The sequence below is a fragment of the Mercenaria mercenaria genome, chromosome 1, assembly GCF_021730395.1.
Source record: "Mercenaria mercenaria strain notata chromosome 1, MADL_Memer_1, whole genome shotgun sequence".
Taxonomy (NCBI): Eukaryota; Metazoa; Mollusca; class Bivalvia; order Venerida; family Veneridae; genus Mercenaria; species Mercenaria mercenaria.
In genome coordinates, this window is record NC_069361.1 from 26,217,954 (window position 1) to 26,239,470 (window position 21,517).

Below are 21,517 nucleotides of genomic sequence, written 5' to 3' on the forward strand. Positions count from 1 at the left end.
GACTTATTGGAGGATTAAGAATTATTCGCAAAGTATGGTGGCGCGTATAGGCCAACCTTGAATTATTTTAAACTACAGTAGTATGGGCATGGGCACAGATGGGAATAGAATTGCATGGCCACAACGGTCTCATAATATACTTATACAGTTGAAAAGAAATTATATTTTGTCTTCATCATCATCATTATCATCATCAGCAGCAGCATCATCATCTTCGATAATCACCTCACTCTAGAAGATTATACATGCGATTTGAAATGTAGAATGAGTATTGTAACATAGAATTTATAAACAGAATAGAATAGAAATCTGACAAATATACACTCACGTACAATGGTTTAATATTTTGTATGTAAGCTGGTATGTCAGTACCCACTAAAGGAAATACATATACATCAACAGTTCATTGGCACTGGCCTCCAGATCGTACGACAACAAGAAAAGAGAAAGTTTTAGGTGCTATATTTTTAAGAAAGCTTGACAAACTATATGCTATATGGACACATGAGAAGTAGTTGTTTTTACTATTTGGCATTTTAAAGACGTTTAGAAACAAAAACTCATATTCTAATGTTCATAATATGATCAAACTTTATATTCAAAAGAAAGATAATTTTAGCCAAAATCTGGATGTCATACACGTGCTGTTAGAACACCGTTTTCTTTACAAGCACGTGTAGGCGCATTCTCAGGATGGCTATAGTTATCTCTTACAGCCATTTTGTGGTATGATGTAACTTGGGTGAAATAAAGATTCTGTTGTTGTATGTTGTTATTGTATGTTGTTGTTGGTCAAACGTAAACGTATTACAACCCTACTGCGTATAATTGAAATAAATTTGTGAATTGATTTAGTCTTTAATGCGTTCTATCAGACTGTAAGTCTAACGTTTTATGGTAGAACTGAGTTAACGCATGTTTGCTTTCTGTTATTGCATGTGCAGAGTTCCTCAAGGTATATTGGTGCACCAACCAGTCCCTCAGACTTCCGAAATGTTAAAACACGAAAACTATGCGTTAGCCCTATATAAAATATAAAAAAGTGCACGTGCCTTTCTTAAAAGAGATGTAAGAGACACTTTGTGTTCTGATGGGCTGGTGAGCCAATAACGCACTTTGTGCTCTGGTGAGCTAATAACGCACTTTGTATTCTTGTGAGCTAATAATTCGCACTTAGTGCTCTGATGGGCTGGCGGGCTAATAACGCAATTTGTGATTCGGTGAGCTAATAACGAACTTTGTGCTCTAGTGACCAAATAAATCACGTTGTGCTCCGTTGATTTAGTAATGCACTCTGTGCTCTGGTGACCGTATAACGCACTTTGTGCTCTGGTGACCGTATAACGCACTTTGTGCTCTGGTGAGCTAATAACTCACTTTATGCTCTGGTGATTTAATAACGCATTTTATGCCCTGGTGTGACAATGACACACTTTGTGTTCTGGTGAGGCAATAAGCATTTTTCACTTTTCTGCTTTAAAATAATTATTGGGTTAGATTGTAATGTAATTTCAAAAAGGGGGCTAGGCTATTGTTTTAAAAGACTAAATTATTCATTGTCTTGGAGAGTATAATTATATTCATACTATTGACCTTTTAGAATTGTTGAAATATTAAACTGACAAGTTAGCGTAGCTCTGGGCAGGTTAAGACATAACACCAGGAAAACTACATCTTAATTTGGTAATCAACAGTCTGGTCGGTGCATATAAAAGGTCTATGTACTAGACATTCGGGGAAGCGAGGCAAGGCGGTAGAGCCACCAACCGTGGTTCTGCCAACGTAAGTCAAAGTACCATTATGCCTCGTTAGGTTACCTTCCAAATATGTAGATTTCATGAAAGACAACTCAAACATAATTAGTTCTTAACATTTTACAGTAGCTAAATATTATTTGAAAGATGGACACTGAGACAATAAAATTACTTGTATTAAAAGACTTTCTTTAACTACCTGAAATTAAATAAACATCAGAAATGAACTTTTGTGTCTTCAATCTTATATGTGTGTGTGAAAGTTCTACCACAGGTTTTACAAGTCTGTTAACACTGGAGACATGTGGCTTTCAGAGGCCATTACGCTACAAGATATCGTGATTCAGAGAAATGTTTGTGAAATTATGAACTTTCATCTAGAAAAAGTATCACAATCTCTGTGATAATATTTGTCATAAGCAGGTTTTCCTTGAATCTTCCTTCTGTAGATGTGAGATATTACAGAAGAGGAGAGTTACTGGTTTTGTGAGAAGAAACATACTCCATCTTACAACATGCACCTCTTGCAAACGTTTATTCATGTTCGCAATTCAACAGTTTTTACAAAAGAAATATGTTAATGCTCAAAGCTTGTTAGGGGTAATTATGCCTTAAATTATACCCCATCTCCCTCGATCAGTAAGTCTGTCTGTCTGATGGTCAGTAGGTTGGTCTGTCTGTCTGTCGGTAGAGTAAGACCATTTGGTTTCAGAGAACACTTTGACTTACAGTGGCCAACCTTCATAGGATGATTGCCCGTGGTCAATAAATGACCGCTATTGTTTTGGAGGTCTTTGGAACACTGTGACATTGATACTGAAACGGATTTTGCTCTGTAACTAGAAAATACTTAGGCCTGCAATAGTGCTTTTTTTCTTCTTTTAGAGGTCAAACTTCAAGGTCACAATGACCTAACACTAAAGATGGTTTCCGAAGGCTTAGGCCTATAGTGTCACACTTCATATGATGTTTTTCTGTGCTCAGTAAATGCAAGCTGTTGTTTTGAAGGCCAGTAAGTTCAAAATTCAAGGTCCTTGAGCCTGACTGAAAATGACCAACTGATCAATAGCTCAATGGCAGAGTGGCTGCTTTGAATGCAAGAGTAGCCCCGGCTGCGTCATATCAAAAACGTAAAAAAAAGATAAGTATAGCTTCTTCACTTGGCAGCAGTATGTATGGGGTTGTAACAGGAGGTGAAATAAATCCAGGTAGCCTAATTGTCTGTTACTGGATACCAAACGGTTGGTCGCACGTACAAGAGCTTTAAATATTGTAGGTCACATTGTCTGTTGATCATAAATGACGTTAAATAAAGCTTACAATTTCTTTTACGTTTTATGATTGCATGGGGTCATCAGATGTCTTCTGTTGATTCTGGACTCACTTGGTCAAAAATCATGGTCAAAATGACATTGAGCCTAGAAATGATTTCCAATCAATCACCTGGAAAATGCCTAGGCCTATTGCCATCAAACTTCATAGTATATATGCTCAGTTGATGATGACCTCTAATATTTTTGTGCCATTAACAGAAGTAAATGTCATAGTATACTTGAACCTGAAAATTCCATATCCCGCGATAGGTCATCATGGGGGCATAGATCTATATGTTTTACAAAAAGCGGTTAAACTTTTTACGTTAATATTAGCTGGTGTAAAAATGACTGAAAAGCATTGAAGTGGCCAGTTTGTTCCTATCTAGTGAGCAAATCCGGGGGTCGAATCCTTAACTTTAAGCGCCATTTGGAACATTCTTTCGATTTGCATTGGGCACGAGATAAGCGTGTCTTATGCAACAGATAGTAAACTTTTTTACTTGTCATCTCTATTTCACCTGTTAAAGAATATTTTACAAAACAAAATTATTTTACTATATAATTTTACACATGTTCTGTCAAGGAAATTTACACTAAAGTAAGCTGATATAGGTCTACGAAATTTCCGAACCACAGAAAACGACAGAATATTTTTAATATACGCTGATGAAGAAGTTGGTTTAATCTCTGAATTAGAATCTACTGTTGATCTTTTTTTAAATTTTATTAAAATAAATCTTTTTTTCTCGCACTTCAAAGCTACGACATTATAACAGACTATAACTGAAATCAGTTAAGAACGTTCAGTAATAAAATCACAGGCAAGTACACCAAAGTTTCGTAAATATTGTATTGTATATTATACTGAAAGAAACATACTAATACCAAATTCCGTGTTACGTACACTGGGTTTACGGAAAGATACGGTACGTTAAAGAAAAAAGGGTATAATAAAATTATTAAAATAAAGTAGGATAAAGTATTTTATCTGAAAGAATATTTGATCATGTAAGTTGAATGCATTGTTTTCTTCTTATTCTTAAGATAGCATTTGTTAAAATTTAAAGAAGTAATTCGTCTTAATATTGGCCTTAATTACTTCTCCCTATTATTTACATGTCGCCACGATACAGTGACGTCACAGACACCTTGCTTTGAAAAAAATGCCATTCATAACATGTGTGTTGATGTGATAGTGTAGACATTAACAGGGATGTAAGTCAAATTGGTAATATTTCAACCTTTTTTAATCAAACGTTTTGATATATGCTCCATAATATTAATATATTTATTCATAGAGGAGTGACTACGTACACTGTTTTCTTAGTTTGAAGACAAAATTATATACTGTATTGAAATAGCTCTATTAGTTATTTAGTATTAATATATAGATTAGTCTAATAATAAAATTATCTATCAATGATTGATGATAATCATGAAATGTATTTCTGACTCACCATTATTAAAATATAATTTGAAATGAGAACCTGTTCATTATAAGCACATATCTTTACCTTAAAGTTTTAATATTTACTTTATATAATGTGTCATTCAGGTAATTAAAGTTAGTTAGCTAGTGGTAAAGTAGTCCAAATAATAGGACGTTTCGGGACAGCGTGATAACTTTTGACTGTCGCTGTCCAGGGATGACAACTATAAAATATCAGATCATAAAATATAAGTCATCCCGATAAGCCAGTGAGTAAGGCTAGTGATATGGCAGTCTAAATAATGAGACCTCAGGTATACCAGTTCTACATTTTGATATTTCATATTGTCCACCAGTAAAAAAATATAAGGATATTCAACTCTTGAGGACAATTATTTGTAGTATGGTAACAGGACTTTCAGACCCAGAGTCTAGAGTCCGGATACCGGATCTCTGGACAACCCATATATGGGCTGTCTTAATTGTGTTCTGATAATGAATATAAATACTGAAAATGATAATTGCAAAGGATACCATAATTATAATCAAAACTGGATGATTTCAAAAATCAAATTGCTTAACATTTTATTTTATAAATTAACTTGTTTATTTTGTTGTTTAAATTGCAAGTATTAATAAGAAACAGAATTAATGTGTTAAAGATCCTTACAGAAACAGAGAAATCCTTAACGTATAATCATTGTGATGTTATGAAAGCTTAAATATCTAAATGATGTTTTCTGATTAAGGCTTTAAATATTAACCAATATACGACTTAGATTTTTGTAGTATTTTGACGCAATTGATAGCCAGTCGTATTTTTCATACACCTCCTGGCCTAGTTCGTGCTTTCAAAACAAACAAATAAATTTCAATTTTGTACGTGATGATATTTGTAGTCGATATACCAAACAATTGTACTAGGCAATCACTTTTCAATAGGCAATGAGCCGCGATTTCCCTACTGACAAGCTGTTTCCATGTGCTGTTACAAATTAGATTACTTGCGCATTACAATATGTGTGAACGGCAACGGTATGCGGTTTGAACACTTGTAGCCAAAGATGAAAGCATTTAAAACTTTACATGTGTCAAATGCTGATGTAATTAATTAAATAACAAACAACATTGATATGGAATTGCATGCATTTGGGGCAAAAAAAACATGGAAAAGTAATAAGTGACAAGCATCAAAGTGCGCTCCGAGAAATCAATGATAGTTTGATCTTATCGCAATAATATTATACTGCCTTTTTTCCCATCCCATCATTTTCCCAGAAGATAAAAAAAAAACTCTGTTATTTAAAATTATTGTAACATTTTAATTAATAACATTGATTGAAATGGCATATAACTGCTTCAACGGTAAACATTTGTAATATGCAACAAAACAATTACAAGTGTTATAAACTTAACATCTATCTAGCCTTTCAGCAGTTACATATTTCCTTGTACAACCCTCCTTGCGAACATTGACAGGAGTCACTCGCCTAAGTTTGCCAGAGTCCATGCTGTTCACTTGAAGTTATTGGAAATTGAAACCTGTTGCGACATGCTGGATCCTGACTCGAATGGAAGCGCGCAGGCGGTATGGACCATGCTGGTGCAAATGCACTCTTGGTTATCTGTCATTTGCAGGCCATATACACAGCAAATCCAGTCTAGACATGTCAGCTGCTTAAGAAGCTTATTAACTTTTGTACGGTATACTCGTCAATTCAAATAGAAACATGAATGGAAATTTATAATTTAAATAATAATATTTATATGTGACCTGTTAATGAAAAGCTTTAAATTATCACAATTAATGATGTTTTCTATGAAATCGAGATAATAAAAATTAACAATATACCTGACTTAGATTATCTGTGTATTTGCCATTTGCAATTAGGCAGTCTGTTGATTTTTATTGCAGACTACTAAGCCCTATTTTCTGTCATTTCAAAAAAAAACAAAAATGAAATTTCATTTTTTTTAAGAACAGTGATTGATATTTTGCTGAGTTCTGATGATGACAACTCCAATATTTGTCAGCTAGTGCATTAGCTGTTAGTGTCATATAGGCGCGCGCGATTTCCTCTCAAATGAAAGCGTCTTCCATATGTGAACAATTGTGTGAAATTTAAGATTATCTTTAGACCATTTACAATATGTGATGAAAAGGCAAAATCGGGTATATCGGCAATTAAAAAATGAAACACAAGTTCTGTAAAGGCCAAGAAGATGAAAGCAATTGAAAAACTTTACAATGTCTCAAATATATGCTAGATGTAACTTAATGTAAATAACAATGGCAACATTGAATGTGAATTTGTCATGCATTTGGGAAATAAAATATGGCATGGGAAGAGGTATATTGAGGTGACCCAAGGAGCAACAAAGTGCTGCTCCGAGTAAGGAGTCATCCGATAAAGCTTTTGATCACTTATCGCCTGTTGTTTTACTGCCTTTTTTTCCCCCCACCTCCTGTCAATTCATTTTTCTGCCCAGAATCCGAGTAACAAAAAATTAAAAAACTCTGGCCTTATTCTCAAAAATTGTTAAGTTTGTTAACATGTTTTAATTAAATAACATTGAGTTGTGGAAATTGTTGAATAAGTTTTATATTCAATATGGCTTCAACCCGAGTAAGAGCCATTTGTAAGTTTATGTACAAAAACTACATTGTACAAGTGTACATGTAATAACGGCAACTAAATAACATCTATCTAAAGCCTTTTCCCAGCAGTTACCATAATTGAGCCGTGCCATGAGAAAACCTACATAGTGGCTTTGCGACCAGCATGGATCCAGACCAGCCAGCACATCCGCACAGTCTGGCCAGGATCCATGCTGTTCACTTTCAAAGTCTATTGGAATTAGAGAAACTGTTAGCGACCAGCATGGATCCTGACCAGACTGCGCAGATGCGCAGGCTGGTATGGATCCATGCTGGTTGCAAAGCCACTATGTTGGTTTTCTCATGGCACGGCTCATATACACAAGTGATCTTTAGACTCCAGGTCAATTAGATTCAGTTCAAGCTTGCTTTTAGGACAGCCTTATACAGTATAACTTTTTGACCGGTCACTGACCTCGTAGCAAAACAAAAAAGAAAACAAGAATGGGAATTTTTAAATTTTAAATAAGTAGTTTTTATCAATGCGGTGGACCTGTATCCAAAGTAGGAAAAAACGTACTATTTTTAACAAAAATATAGTCACTGACATGTAATGGTAATTGTTGTTCTATGAACATCCCAGATAACCTTTCATGAACAGATCAAGCACAACTATACACTGTGCTAAATGATGTGTGTTCATGCATTATATAATATATGTAACAGCTATTGTTTTATGCAGAATAAGCTTAAAGCACTTATCTATACACAGTTAAGGTAAATATATTAACTGCAGCAAATTTAAAGCTTTCACTTATTTTTTATATTCTTGAGCTTACAGTGTATTATTACGGTAGTTCTGATGATTAGGCCGGTTTTCAGACATGTCCGAGATGGACATAATATCAGACTGAAATAAGCTGAAATTGATAATTATTATAATATTATTATGTAAAGTTGGACCACATGCACTATTACCTAGGCTCTAACCTGTCATATTTAAACAGTCAGATTTTCATATTTAATTAACAATGACCAGCTGGGAAAAAGCAGTGAACTTTAAAAAGTGGTTCAGATTTATTTTATCTCTCTTTAATAGGTATGTTTCAAGTCAATTTTATTGATACTTGCTACTCTTTATAAGCTCTCCTCAAGTAGATGAGAGGTATCAATGGTATATAATTTAAAATTCCAGGCAGTCATTAAGTATAGGTTAGTGTTTATTAGTAAGCATTTATCTAATTAAATTAGTCTAAAAGGGTGCAACCCTAAATATTAATTTTCAATATTAAAGGATCTCTGTCAAATAAGTCACCCATTTCAGCACTGGACTGATGTTGCCTGACCTGTGGACAGAACTTCAGTACCAAGTCTGAGGCTGTTATGTTCATTCCTTTTAATTCATGTATAAGTTAGATAATACATAAAAGTGTGTTACCGGCTGGTATCATCATGCGCGGGGGAATCTCAAGGAACGTAATTTGGGTAGCAAACGAGCCTCGTAGAGGCGAGTTTGCTATCAAATTACGTTCCCTGAGATTCTCCCAAGCATGATGATACTCGCCGGTAACACACGCGTATGTATTGTCTAACTGATTTATTGCATGATTAAAAACAGTAAACTGAACACATTTTTTAAATATCTTAAATTTAAAATATTTTAAAATATTTCCCCTCTTGAGCCTCCCTTAGAAACATTTCATGGTAAACCCCCAACTACCATATAAAAGCCAGAAGATGGCGCTGGGCAGGTTTTTTTTTTTATATAAATTATGCATGCTTCACATCAGAGATCCCTTTTTCAAAATTTTAAATAAACTACTAAAAAAAAAGTTATAAAAAGTGCATAAATACGCATTGAAACATTCTTTATCAATTGGTGTAATTGTTTTTCAAAACAAAAAGTTGTGAAATAGAGTTTCAAAAATAATTTAAACTTAAACTGCTAAAAATTTGAATTTGCTGGGAGGTGGGGGGTGGGGAAGGCGCTACGGAGGTCATGAACCCTGGAGAAATAGGGAATGTAAACAAACCCCACGTGGCTAATTTTATCAACAAACGTTTCATGTATCTATGAAATTAACACCTAGAGCATATTGTAAAGCTTTGACAGAAATGTAATTTGAATTTTTAAACTGAATAGAATATCATAATCATTTTTGCAGTTATATTTTTATGTTATTTAAAAAATCAAGTTTTAAATCAAGATGTAGAGAACTAAACTACAGAAATACAGTAATAAATTATTTCAAATAGCTGATCATTTTCAATACATTATCACAGCAACACTTGCTAATTTGTGTGTATTGTTCTACACCCCAGACAGAGAAAACTGTGAGCGATACCTGTGTGCAACGGAATTTAGAGCATGGCTAACCGTGGCGATACCAGAATTTAGAAAACACAAAACTTCAAAGGAAAATGCCGCAGTCATGCAATAAATTGTGGTAGTCCATCTCAAGGTCTTCTCTGTTGAATGCCAAATTTTAACCTTTCTAGCATTCAGTTAATTCTTGGTTGAATTTGAAATAAAAGTAATCGCTTTCTTAAATTTAATGAATTTTTTGCACATATTTGATTTCACCTCTCTCTAAATGAATTTGATCCTGAATCAATAAATTTGTACCAAGCATTACAGTAATTAAAAAGAGTTACAAATTGTTTGCAGAATGCTATGATTGTTATCAAGAGAAATTAAAATTAGTTTTACATTGGTTGAAATCATTTATGGATTGGACTGTGGTTCTCCACATCAACAGAATCTCAATTATTTCAACCTGTTCAATTATTTCAACCTGTCTGCAATTTAAATAAATTGCTCGTTGAAATAAATTATTGCTCTTTCCAAATGATTTTTAAAGGCATTAATTGATTTTAACCCCTTTCAAAATAAATTAATGTGCACATTGATTTATGTCATTTTTAACAAGCATATATAAAAATGATTCAAGAGTCTCACGTTCAAAAATTGAAATTGTGAGAGGTTAAAATTGATTTATCCACAGTTAAATCGTTATAATGGATTGGTCAACAATTGTAGCAGTTAATGCAAGCATTGGTTTAATTTCACTGTTATCATTAACTCAGTTAGTTTACATTTTTATGCCCCCGAAGGGAGGCATATTAGTTTTCAACTGTCCGTCCGTTTGTTAGTACGTTCGTTCGTTCGTCACAATGTTAACTTTTTGCATGAAGGCACTTTACATGCGAACCACTGCACCCAGGACCTTCAAACTTCACATGCTGATAGTACTTATTGAGTACACAACCCCTACTGACTTTGGAGTCACCAGGTCAAAGGTCACCAGGTCAAAGGTGGTGCTGCGGGGGGGAGCGCATTTGTCACCATTAGTGACAGCTCTTGTTGTATTCTTTAAATAAATTGATGCGAGTGTCTTCTTTAAATGTATTGATGCGATTGTCAAGTGAATTGAAGCTGTCTGAAATATATTTTCACTATTTTGTGTGCCCATTAAAGGAACTAACCCACACATTATAAATGTGTTGAAAACTTTAACTCAAACTGCGGGCAAGCAGTTTTAATGTCAGTTTCAGAGAAGTTGAAAATTATTTAGAGAGCTCAAATTGAATTACACTGAGCTTTAATTTAAGATTTAAAGAACTTTCTTTTCATTTCGGTAATGCACTTTCTGTTTATTTCAAGAGATGTCCAAATAATTGGAGAGATTTTCGATTATTTAAATTTATGTCAGTTTGGCATCCCATACTTCTCACCATCATTTTTGAACTTCTTGCGCAACAGGAGGAGTACCTCCAATTCTAGTATCTTGCAAAGTTTAGTTTGGAAAGCTCCTAGAGTAGAACAGTCTTTTTTCACAACAGATGGAGAAAGTAAACAGAAATATCCAATGTCTGTTTGTTTGGTATATATTTGAAGTAATGATTTAGTCCTCTGATCAATGCAATATCATTTCTCTTTGTTCATTTAAATGTCAGATTTTGTATTTTCAGATTCACGGATAGATAAGGATTAAATATGGCGTGATTTTAGAGTGTAGAATTTAGAGGACTTATAAAGAGCCAGATAGTGCCAGTGTTGTGTTCAGCATAATATTATCTTAGATTGATCTATCCACATAACTGTTCAGTGATGGGCTGTGGACCATCTCAAGTTGAGCCAGCAGGGAACACTGACAATAGGCCAGGAGAAAAACCACAGCAGAATGGTGCCATAACTAATGGAAATAAGACAAGTGATGTGAACAAGAAGTCTACAATTGATTCAAATGCAAACGTACCAGATACAGTCACAAACAATCCAGGTATGGACAGATAATTTATTAGTCATTATGCAAAAGGAAAAATGCACAAATAGGCTATATTCTATGAATTGATCACCCAGTTTATCAAATTGAATGTTTTTAGTATTTTATTCCATGCCAAACCCACTCATCAGAGATGGTGCCACACTCATTTAGTACATTATCTTCAGTCGGTTATTAGAATATATAACTTATCAAATGTAATTTTACTAGCGCGTACGTACTTCTTCAGCATATAGGGTTTGTTTGTGACACCCACATCTACACCTATGAACGAGAACCACATAGCCTAACATATCTTATTTCAAATCAGTAATGTAAATTCCTGACCCTTTAGCCTCTTGGTGTGTATGAAAGGAAAGAAATCAATGGATGTGTTCATTTATTATTTAAACTTTGGATTGCTTATCACACGGACAATCATAAAGTTAGCACTCTGGTATAAACTGCTGATAATAAACAAACTGTACATATACAATACTTAAGTATGTTTCCATATTTACTGATAGCTCATGAAAATAATCAATAACATATATTTGACTTTTACCAGTAATATTTTTACTCATAGTTTGATAGAGATCATTGAAAATCACACTGGGTAACAAAAAGTTGTTTTAGTTCATACTTTTTTCTAGACATATCAGATATCAACAGTTTGAACACTAACTTCATTGACGATGAACCAGATCTAGAATTATCTGCATTGTTGTATTTTGAGACAAATACATTTTTGCATGTTTTCATAGATACTCTGCATCCTTACCCTTACTATGGATAAACATTGACAGATTCTGTTTATTATGTCTCCCTTATATTTGGGGTATATTGTTTTGCTCATTGTTGGTCCATCGGTAGAGCATTTGGTTTGAAAATGTTACTTCGTAGGAATATGGTCTGTGGTAGTGCAGTTAACCCCTATTGTTTTAAGATTAAAGGTCGAGATCAAAGTTTTGGTTGGTCAAAAGTCAATGTTACAGTGACCTCTAGCCTAAAAACGGTTAAAAATGATAATACTTAGAAAGTTACCTGAAATTCTCTTAATAGAAGAGAAACTAACTCACTGTTTATAGATGAACACCATTTGTCATGATGTTATATCAGTGCAATGGAAAAGTTATCTACAGTCGACATTGTATTAACAGACCGCCCAAGGGACTCCTGGAATGGTCTCTTAATGAATATTGAAGTCAGGTGAAAAGAAAAGTTATTTTAACTGTTAATGTAACTGTATTTATAATGAAGAGATTTGTATATATATTTCAAAATGTATAAATGTATATTGTGTATTGTCTCTGTTCTATACATCATTATCATCATCAGTCATCATCAGCATCAAAACGTACTCGCTAATTACACAAGTGAAGTAATGCCCGGCGGGACTTTGGTACCCAGTTGCTTAATAGATACTTTTGTCGAATATTGTACCTGTCGGGACTACATTAATGTGGTCACTAGTCGTTTAATAAAAAAGCTATTTAATGGAATTACTTTGTGTACTGAAAACCTTCGGGAGAGATTTTGACCGATTGTATAATAAAAAAATCGCTTAAAAGAGGTGGTCGCAAGTACAATGTCGACTGTATCTATGTTACCTGCTATACAACAGGATAATACAGTCTTGAACTTAATAGTTCTGAAACTTTTTTCTTTGACTTTTTCTCATATTTCTAAATATTTTTCCCATACTTTTACACATATAATATTGTTACTTTCTCAACATTTTTTACCTTGTGAAATTCTGCGGGTTTAAACTTAGTCTTTTCTAACAACTTCAATTTTAGTGGAGTTGTGTTAAATTTTTTCCCAAATATTTTACCCTGGATCATTAAAATGATACTTTAATATGTTTTATCAGAAAGTGCACTTGATGTAGTTAACTATACATTATCTAATGCTCTTGAAGTTTGAATTTTTAATTCCAATACCTTTAATATCTATTAAATAAAATACAAAATTAAATACAGGGCATTTTCATATTGTTGAACCTTAATAAAAAATTGTTGCATTTCTTTATTTCATATACCGGTACATCTAGATTCTTTTTCTATATGTTATATAATAGCTTCTGATACCAGAATAACTATATTGTGACAAAAACACTTTTACTTGGGAAAAAATCATTTCACTTGACAGAAACTTTCTGATTTCTACATTCATTAAAGTTTATCAATTGACACTAAGCTATTGCAACTCTGATTGATTGAAGTGAGTCCATTGGGATATAAGAACCACCAGGGGACCACATTGTAAAGTATTTTTCATAAATATTTAATGCATTGTAGATAAACTTCACTTATACCAAAGGTATTTGCATGCATTAATTATACGAGGCGTCACATTGGAAATCTGATGTATTGTTTGTTTGTTGATAACCATTACAACCAGCTGAAGTACAAAAGTGCAATTCAAAATGATTTTCTTCATTGTGGTAAACTTTTTTCTTTTGATCAAATCGTGATAAGAGAATGAAAATTAATAGAAAATTGTCCAAATATAGACACATGGAAATAGATCTAAAATCTTCTCTCACAGGAACTTGTACAATCACAGAAACTTAACCCTAACGCTGCTTAATTTCCTTAATGAACTTGTCCACTGTAGCATTAACTGTTAAAATGGTTACTTACCAAAAAGATACTGACTGAATGGCGAACAGTGCAGATCTTGATCAGACTGCACAGATGTACAGGCTGATTATGATCTACACTGGTCACAAAGGCAGAATCAATTGTGTTCAGCATGATAAGGGTTTACTGGAATTTCATATGATTGTTCAGACCTAATTTCTAAGATTTGATGCAATGTAGGAAACCACTAAAATAAGTCCCCAATGTATGTTACCTATTTTACAGCGTAGATAATTGTATAAACATCTGTTTACTGTAGATTGAGTAATAATCACCCTGGCTTGTAAGTCCCTAATCAGTGTTGTATTGGAGGGGACTTGTGGTTAATGCACGCCCACTCCCCACTCTTCTGTCCATCCGTATTTCCGTCATCCTGCTGCAATAATATACATGATAATTTTTCATGAAATGTGATACACAGATAGATGACAATAATATGGAAGATATGCACTTACTTTTATTTTATTGATCTTGCAAAAATGTAGTTACCATGGCAACAAATAAGGAAAAAATGATGAAAGTGGCAGAGTGGGACCCTGCGATAGCTGGAAAAGTACTTGACAATGCATTTTTTCATAATCATGAAGCTTGGTACCTTAACAGTTGGCAACATGGAAAATATGCACATTTTTTTTCTTAGTTTCTGTGGTAGGATGTCATTAAAAGTATGAGAGATTTTTCAATGAAGCCTGAAATATAGATAGAAAGCTGTATGTATAATACTGTGATCATTTTATCCCTTTATCCATCTGTTTATCTGTCTGTCTGTCCATCTATTTAAGTCACAAGTCATGTAACCTGATTTAGTTTTGGAGCATATGTAATTTCTTCATTAATGTGTCATTCTCTTTTCAGTTCCCAAGTCAATAGCATTTACTGTTGATTTAGATGGAAAAGAAACAAAACAGAAGCTATTGGGAGCTCCTCCTCCTAGATTAAAGGTGAGACATTTGTTGTTATAAGATATAAGAAATTGCTTTGACACATCATGATGTGATTTTTGCTACTTTACTAAATGTTGGCTATTGTGATCACTTATCATGTGTCTGACTGTCTGTCTGTCTGTGTTCACATGTTCTTGAAACATCCTTTTTCTGATACCATTTGGTGGAAGTTGATGAAATGTGGCATGAATCTTTCATGGATAGTCTTCTTTCAAATTTACTCAAAGAATTCTATACTATTACTTTAGTTGCCAAGGCAAAGGAAAGGAAACAGTTGTAAAATTTCAAAAAAGTTTCACTGAATGTTCCTTGGGTGACTCTCTACTAAAAACATGGTCACTAGGAGGTTTTGTCAATTTTTCCCTTATGTAGATAACACACACTCTAAAAGTCTTCTTATCAGAAATAGCTGGCCCAATCTTGAAATAGTTTCTCACAAATGTTTCCCTGATAACCCTTTATCAAGATTGTTCAGTTTATTCTTGTTGGAAACAGCCAACATGATTATTCATATAAATCTGATTTACCAAACGTTTCCCTTATATGTATTTTATGAAAACTTGTGATTTGTGTTGGCTCAGTTTAAGATAATTTCATACAAATGTGTCCTAGATTATTCCAATTCTGTTTAAAAAATAGACTACCAGTTTTAAAAAAATAGCAAATTTTTCTAATTCAGCTCTTGCTTCTCTTTTTCACCTGTAATATCATCCTCTAGACATAAATTTGCCAGTTTTGATTTCTTATTAATTAAGATATTTGCGAAGTATACTTAGTCATGTATTGTCAGCAAGTAACATATGACGATACAATGACAGGAATGCGATTGCCCCTTTAACATTTAGCCTGCTGGTGGCACGATTTTGCCTTTGCGACCAGTGCAGACCAAGATCAGCATGCACATCCATGCAGGCTGATCATCATGGTCTGTACTGTTTGCTACTCAGTCAGTAAATTTTCTGTGAACACCCCTTTGAATTGTAAGTGGTACCGTGCAAGTTGAATGAAAGACCAGTTCATTTGAGGAATTTAGCACGGTAAAGGTTAATGTTGACCTCCATGGCTTAGTGGTTTCAAGTGGCTGACTTGCTTTCACAATACACCTCACCACTGTTTCCTTAATACCTTGTTCGATAGGAAGCATTCAGTCTGGCTTACAGGAGGTCGGTGGTTCTACCCAGGTGCCCGTTCTTGCCTGAAATAATGTCCAGACGGGCACAAGGGATCTTCCTCCAGCAAGAAAAGGTGCTATATGATCTTAAACTTGGTCTGTCTTACATGAAACTCAACAAAAAAGAAAACAAGGTGGTCTCAAGATTTAGTGAAATTTCGCTGCAATTGAGCCCAATTAAGTTGAATTAAACTAACTTACTTGTATTTCTTATACCGACTTGGTTTTATTACTATCTGATACATAGACAAACTGGTAATTAAAAAATAATGGAGTACCTCAAAATGAAATATTATCATTAGCACCTCATCACCAGCATTGTGTTGTCTGTATAGATAATTATAAAAAGAATACTTCATTTGAAATTTAACCCTGAAAATGTTATTGGATACTCAAACGGCTTTGTGTGTTATTTGAGATAACATTTTAAAGAAGGGGTAATATTTCATTACAGTGTCACATTGTTAATGTATTGAATGCTTTTTACAGCCTTGAGCATTAAATGTGCATTGTTCATTTTCACATTTCTCACATCAGTGTTATTTAGAACCCAACAAAATGTTATTTCCCTGTCTGACATTTGAGGACAATAACAGACTGATATACATAACATTTTAAAATGCTAAAAACTTTACAGATATCAAATTGAAATGTTGCACTAGTGTGTGACTTTTTTTCTCAAATTAAAAAAAACTGTATTTTGTGGTTCTCTGCTATTACCCCATTGCTCATTTTAATGCAGTTAAGTTTTCTAAAAATTATTGAAAAAAGCAACAATTCTCCTCAAAAGTATGTGACCTATATTTAGAAAGTTGCTGAGAGAAAGTATGAAGTAGTATTAATTGCAAGTCAAAATATGTTAGAAAAAAGTTATGAGAAATACATTTATCGGTAAGAAATATATATGAGCCGCACCATGAGAAAACCAACATGGAGCATTTGCGACCAGTATGGATCCAGACCAGCTGCGACCAGCATGAATCCAGACCAGCCTGCACAGGTCAGGATCCATGCTGTTCGCTAATGGTTTCTCAAATTGCTGTAGGCTTGCTGGTCACAAATGCACTATGTTGGTTTCCTCATGGTGCAGCTCAATCATATACATTTTTTTAATGTAAAAGGGGATGAAAATGTATATGAAATTATAAGATATTAAAGAGTCGGTAAAAGCAAAAAACTCAAAATAGAAAGTGTGGATTTAAATGTAGAGTAAGAATTTCCTGCAAGGTAATAAATCTTTAGCTTGCTGGCGGCAAGTGATTCTGCCTTTGCGAGCAGTGCAGACCAAGATCAGCCTGCAATTCCTTGCAGGCTTATCTTGGTCTGCACAATGTTTGCTATTCAGTAAGTAAATTTTTAGTGAATACCCCTCGAATAATAAATGATACTGCCCAAATTGAATGATAGACCAGTCCATTTTAGAAATTTAGCAGGGTAAAGGTTAAAGAGCTATGGTTATTTTTATGATTATGTCTGGCTTGTGTATTCCTTTGCTATAGCAAATAATGTCGTTTTTCTTTCCAGCGTTTAGATCCACTTAATGTGCCAAAATTGACTGCAGAAGAACTCGCAGAAAAGCAGAGAATAGCAGACGAAAAACGTGATGCTGTGAGTAAAAAAGTTTTGACCATTACCATTTTACCAACATTCCATCTGCCAGTTCTATTTTCTGCTGCTTTCAGATCATTTAGTCCATTCAATTTCACTATTATAGAATTCCGCTCAAGCTGGCGCTAGTCGCCTTGAGTTGGATTGCGCATTTCATTACCTCTCTTGAACAGTCGCAGTTAAACCGTGTTGGCTAGTTTTCTGCTTGGTTGCGTTCTTTGCATGCAGAGGATCTTCTTGAAGACTTTATCAGTAAATCATAGAATACTTAGAACAAAAGATAGAATAAATTGATCACTTTTGTATGTCATGCTTTAAATTTGGAAGAACAAATAATTTTCATATACACAGAATTAACAATATAAATGTTTAAAACTATAGTAACTGTTGTGTTAATGTTTTCTTTCAATTTTCAAAATTTACCAGAACTAAGAATTCTTGTACTTTGAACTGAAAGTGATATGTATGAAGAATAAATGCAACACATGAAAGTTTTACAATGTTTTTACATTTTGGTTGATTTTTGAATATATTATTTGAAATGTCAGCTGACAGAAGGAAAATTTATTTGTTGATACCCAAATTAGGTACCGTGGTATAATATTGTCCAAGCCCTGTAATGATTATGGTAGTCAAAGAGGTTACTAATATAAAACAAGTCACGGAAAACAGTGTCTGTAATACCGGGTATTAAATGTCTTGTATTTCATGATTTGATTGGTTGTTTCTTTCAGCAAATCAAAAGAAAACAGAGCGCATCACTGAAAGCATCACGACGTCGGCAACAGATTCTAGAAGCTCAAAAGTTTGATAAAGAACTTCAGCAAAAAGAAGTTGAAGGAAAGGTAGGGTGTAGGGTGTGAATGCCTGATTTTCTGTGTTTTTATCATTATTATGTACATTACTATAAATAATAACGAAATTGTTCTGGACAGAACCCTAAGGCCATGCCAATAACAGGAAGTCTTAAATAACTAAGGTGATGAGCAGGTATACATTTACAGCCAGCCTCTAAGTGGTCACTTAACTGGAACAAAAGAAAGAAACAAAGCCAATCAACTTCAGTTGGTTAGAATTTATATAGAAGGCTGCTTTGAAGTGATCAAAAATATGTATTATGTGACTGTGCTGATCAGGCATAAAAAATGTTTGTTTCCAGTATCCCAACCTACCCTCAATTTTTGGCCTGACTCTTAATGTTTTTATGGCCTTGGAGAATTTTTTCTTCAACTTTTAACAAAAAGTTGCAAAACTGCACTTTTTATGCTATAAACTTGGTCAGAGATGTTAGAAATCAACTTACTGATGTTCTAAAGGCATAACCCCCTTATTTGTATTCATTTTTTGAAACAAAAATAATTTCCAAAAAATATTCTAAAAAAAATTTACTTATTTACTTCTCAAATAAGGGGAGATAAACCTTACAGGAAATACAACTTTCTTTATAGAATTATTCCCCTTTGTTATTATTGTTTATATGCCATATTTGTTTACAGTCAGGTTTCGAGGTCAGCGATGTGTTTGTACTTAGTAATGGAATGATCCATTTTTAAGGTAGCGTTATTCAATATGATAGTGGTTCTTACCTAAATAAGGCAAGGTAAATCATGCTGATTTCCCTGATCGGCAGACCAGTCTATACACTGAACTCTCAAATGTCCAAATCAAACTATAACTGCAGTAGGCTATTTGCTTTGGTCGGGTCTTCTGAGTTCTGATGTTCTAGTTACTTCCAATGTCATATTTTGGAAGTACTTGAAGGTAAGCTGTATGGAAATTTCTTCAGGCTTTAAACTAGAGGTAGAACGAAATTTCTTCAGTTTAAAAACAGGTTAGTTAACTTTAATGATTGATTTCTTTATTTCACTGTTCTAGATAACAGAATCACTAACATCTGCTGGCAAAACTCGAGAGGCGAAACTGAAAGATATACAAGAAAAACAGAGAATACGAGAAGAGAGAGCAAAACGTGCTAGAGAAAAGGTTTCATTACTATCACTATATTAATGTTTTCATAAAGGGGCCTCCATGGCCAAGTAGTTAAGGTTGCTAACTTTGAATTACTTGCCCATTTCCGATGCAGGTTCGAATCTACTCGAAGCATTGAATTCTTCATGTGAGGAAGCCATCCAGCAGGATTACGGAAGGTTAGGGATTCTAAGTAACCCAGGTGTCAGCCCGTGATGAAATAATCCACGGATGGGCACCTGGGGTCTTCCTCCAATATTTTAAAGTCACCATTTGATTTCTAAATGTGTCAGTGCAACGTTAAACCCAACAAAAAAAGATAATGTTTTCACAAGAAGTTAAAGAAAAGAAACCAGTGTAGTTGTGATGTGTAAAGAGTATGTACTGGATAGAGAAATTGTCAGTTTAGATTCTAGTTTCTGGCCAGGTGTAATAATTTATGTCTAACCAGATATAATGATTTGATGCTTCTGGCCAGGTGTTATACTTTGTTTCTGGCCAGGTGTAATAATTTGATGTTTTTGACAAGGTATAATAGTTTGATATTTCTGACCAGATGTTGTAATTTGATGTTTCTGACCAGATGTAATAATTTGGTGTTTCTGACCAGATGGTATAATTTGGTGTTTCTGACCAGGTGTAATAATTTGATGTTTCTGGCCAGGTGTAATAATTTTATGTTTCTAGCCACGTGTAATAATTTTATGTTTCTGACCAGATGTAATAATTTTATGTTTCTGACCAAGTGTAATAATTTGATGTTTCTGACCAGATGTAATAATTTGATGTTTCTGACCAGATGTAATAATTTGATGTTTCTGGCCAGGTGTAATAATTTGATGTTTCTAGCCAGGTGTAATAATTTTATGTTTCTAGCCAGATATAATAATTTGATGTTTCTGACAAGATGTAATAATTTGATGTTTCTGACCAGGTGTAGTAATTTGATGTTTCTGACCAGATGTAATAATTTGATGTTTCTGACCAGATGTAATAATTTTATGTTTCTAGCTAGATGTAATAATTTGATGTTTCTGACCAGGTGTAATAATTTGATGTTTCTGACCAGATGTAATAATTTGATGTTTCTGACCAGATGTAATAATTTTATGTTTCTAGCTAGATGTAATAATTTGATGTTTCTGACCAGGTGTAATAATTTGATGTTTCTGACCAGATGTAATAATTTGATGTGTTTCAGGTAAAAAAGATGAATGATTTGGATCATGATCTGGAAATGGAAGTAGAGAGAGATGAGGATTATAATGCTGAAGATGGTATGTAATATTCTACATTCATCTTTCTGAACCCAGGATCTGTCTTCATTCTCTGAAACTGTAATACAGTCAATCTCTTTTTGCTCGAATTTTACAAGACAAGCAAAACTTGAGCTATAGGTCACTGTTCAAGCCATTGAAAAATATACAGTATATAGATAATTTGCTGGAATTTGACAATGAGTGTGCGCAAAGTGATGTGTACGAACTATCAATAGTTCAAGCAAACAAAGTTTGACTGTAGTGCAGTATAAGGTTTAAATCAATATTTCACTTAGCTGCATATTATTGATTTCTTTTAGATGGGTTGTGATGTCAAAGTGCATTCAAGAGAATATGCTGATTCTTCAGTTAAGTTGTTCTTATGGCAGCACATATGAGAGATGCTACTTCCAGTAGGGGACTTTTATTGCTTGATAATAGTCATGCTTTGCAGTGTTGTTTTAGCCAATTTTATGTGCAAGAAAATAAAAGAGATCTGAAAAAAAAAATGAAAAGTCTGACATGTTATAGCTGACAGTGAAATATTGCCATACAATAT

At 33.9% G+C, this 21,517-nt stretch overlaps 1 protein-coding gene across 8 annotated transcripts in view; it reads left to right on the top strand.

Annotated features, from left to right (window-relative positions):
* The first annotated feature begins 4,004 nt into the window (after positions 1 to 4,004).
* LOC123543404 (uncharacterized) overlaps positions 4,005 to 21,517 on the top strand; it is a 31,949-nt gene continuing 14,436 nt past the window's right edge. For 6 of the 8 annotated variants that reach the window (XM_053542622.1, XM_053542640.1, XM_053542646.1 and 3 more), the window contains exons 1-7: positions 4,211 to 4,298; positions 11,071 to 11,381; positions 14,864 to 14,949; positions 17,648 to 17,731; positions 18,466 to 18,576; positions 19,607 to 19,714; positions 20,901 to 20,976. In XM_053542622.1, the coding sequence (XP_053398597.1) occupies positions 11,210 to 11,381; positions 14,864 to 14,949; positions 17,648 to 17,731; positions 18,466 to 18,576; positions 19,607 to 19,714; positions 20,901 to 20,976 (637 nt within the window). In that variant the 5' untranslated portion in view covers positions 4,211 to 4,298; positions 11,071 to 11,209. Of the gene's footprint in view, positions 4,079 to 4,210; positions 4,299 to 11,070; positions 11,382 to 14,863; positions 14,950 to 17,647; positions 17,732 to 18,465; positions 18,577 to 19,606; positions 19,715 to 20,900; positions 20,977 to 21,517 lie in introns of those variants that run through there. The other 2 variants (XM_053542635.1, XM_053542627.1) reach the window with 2 other exon arrangements.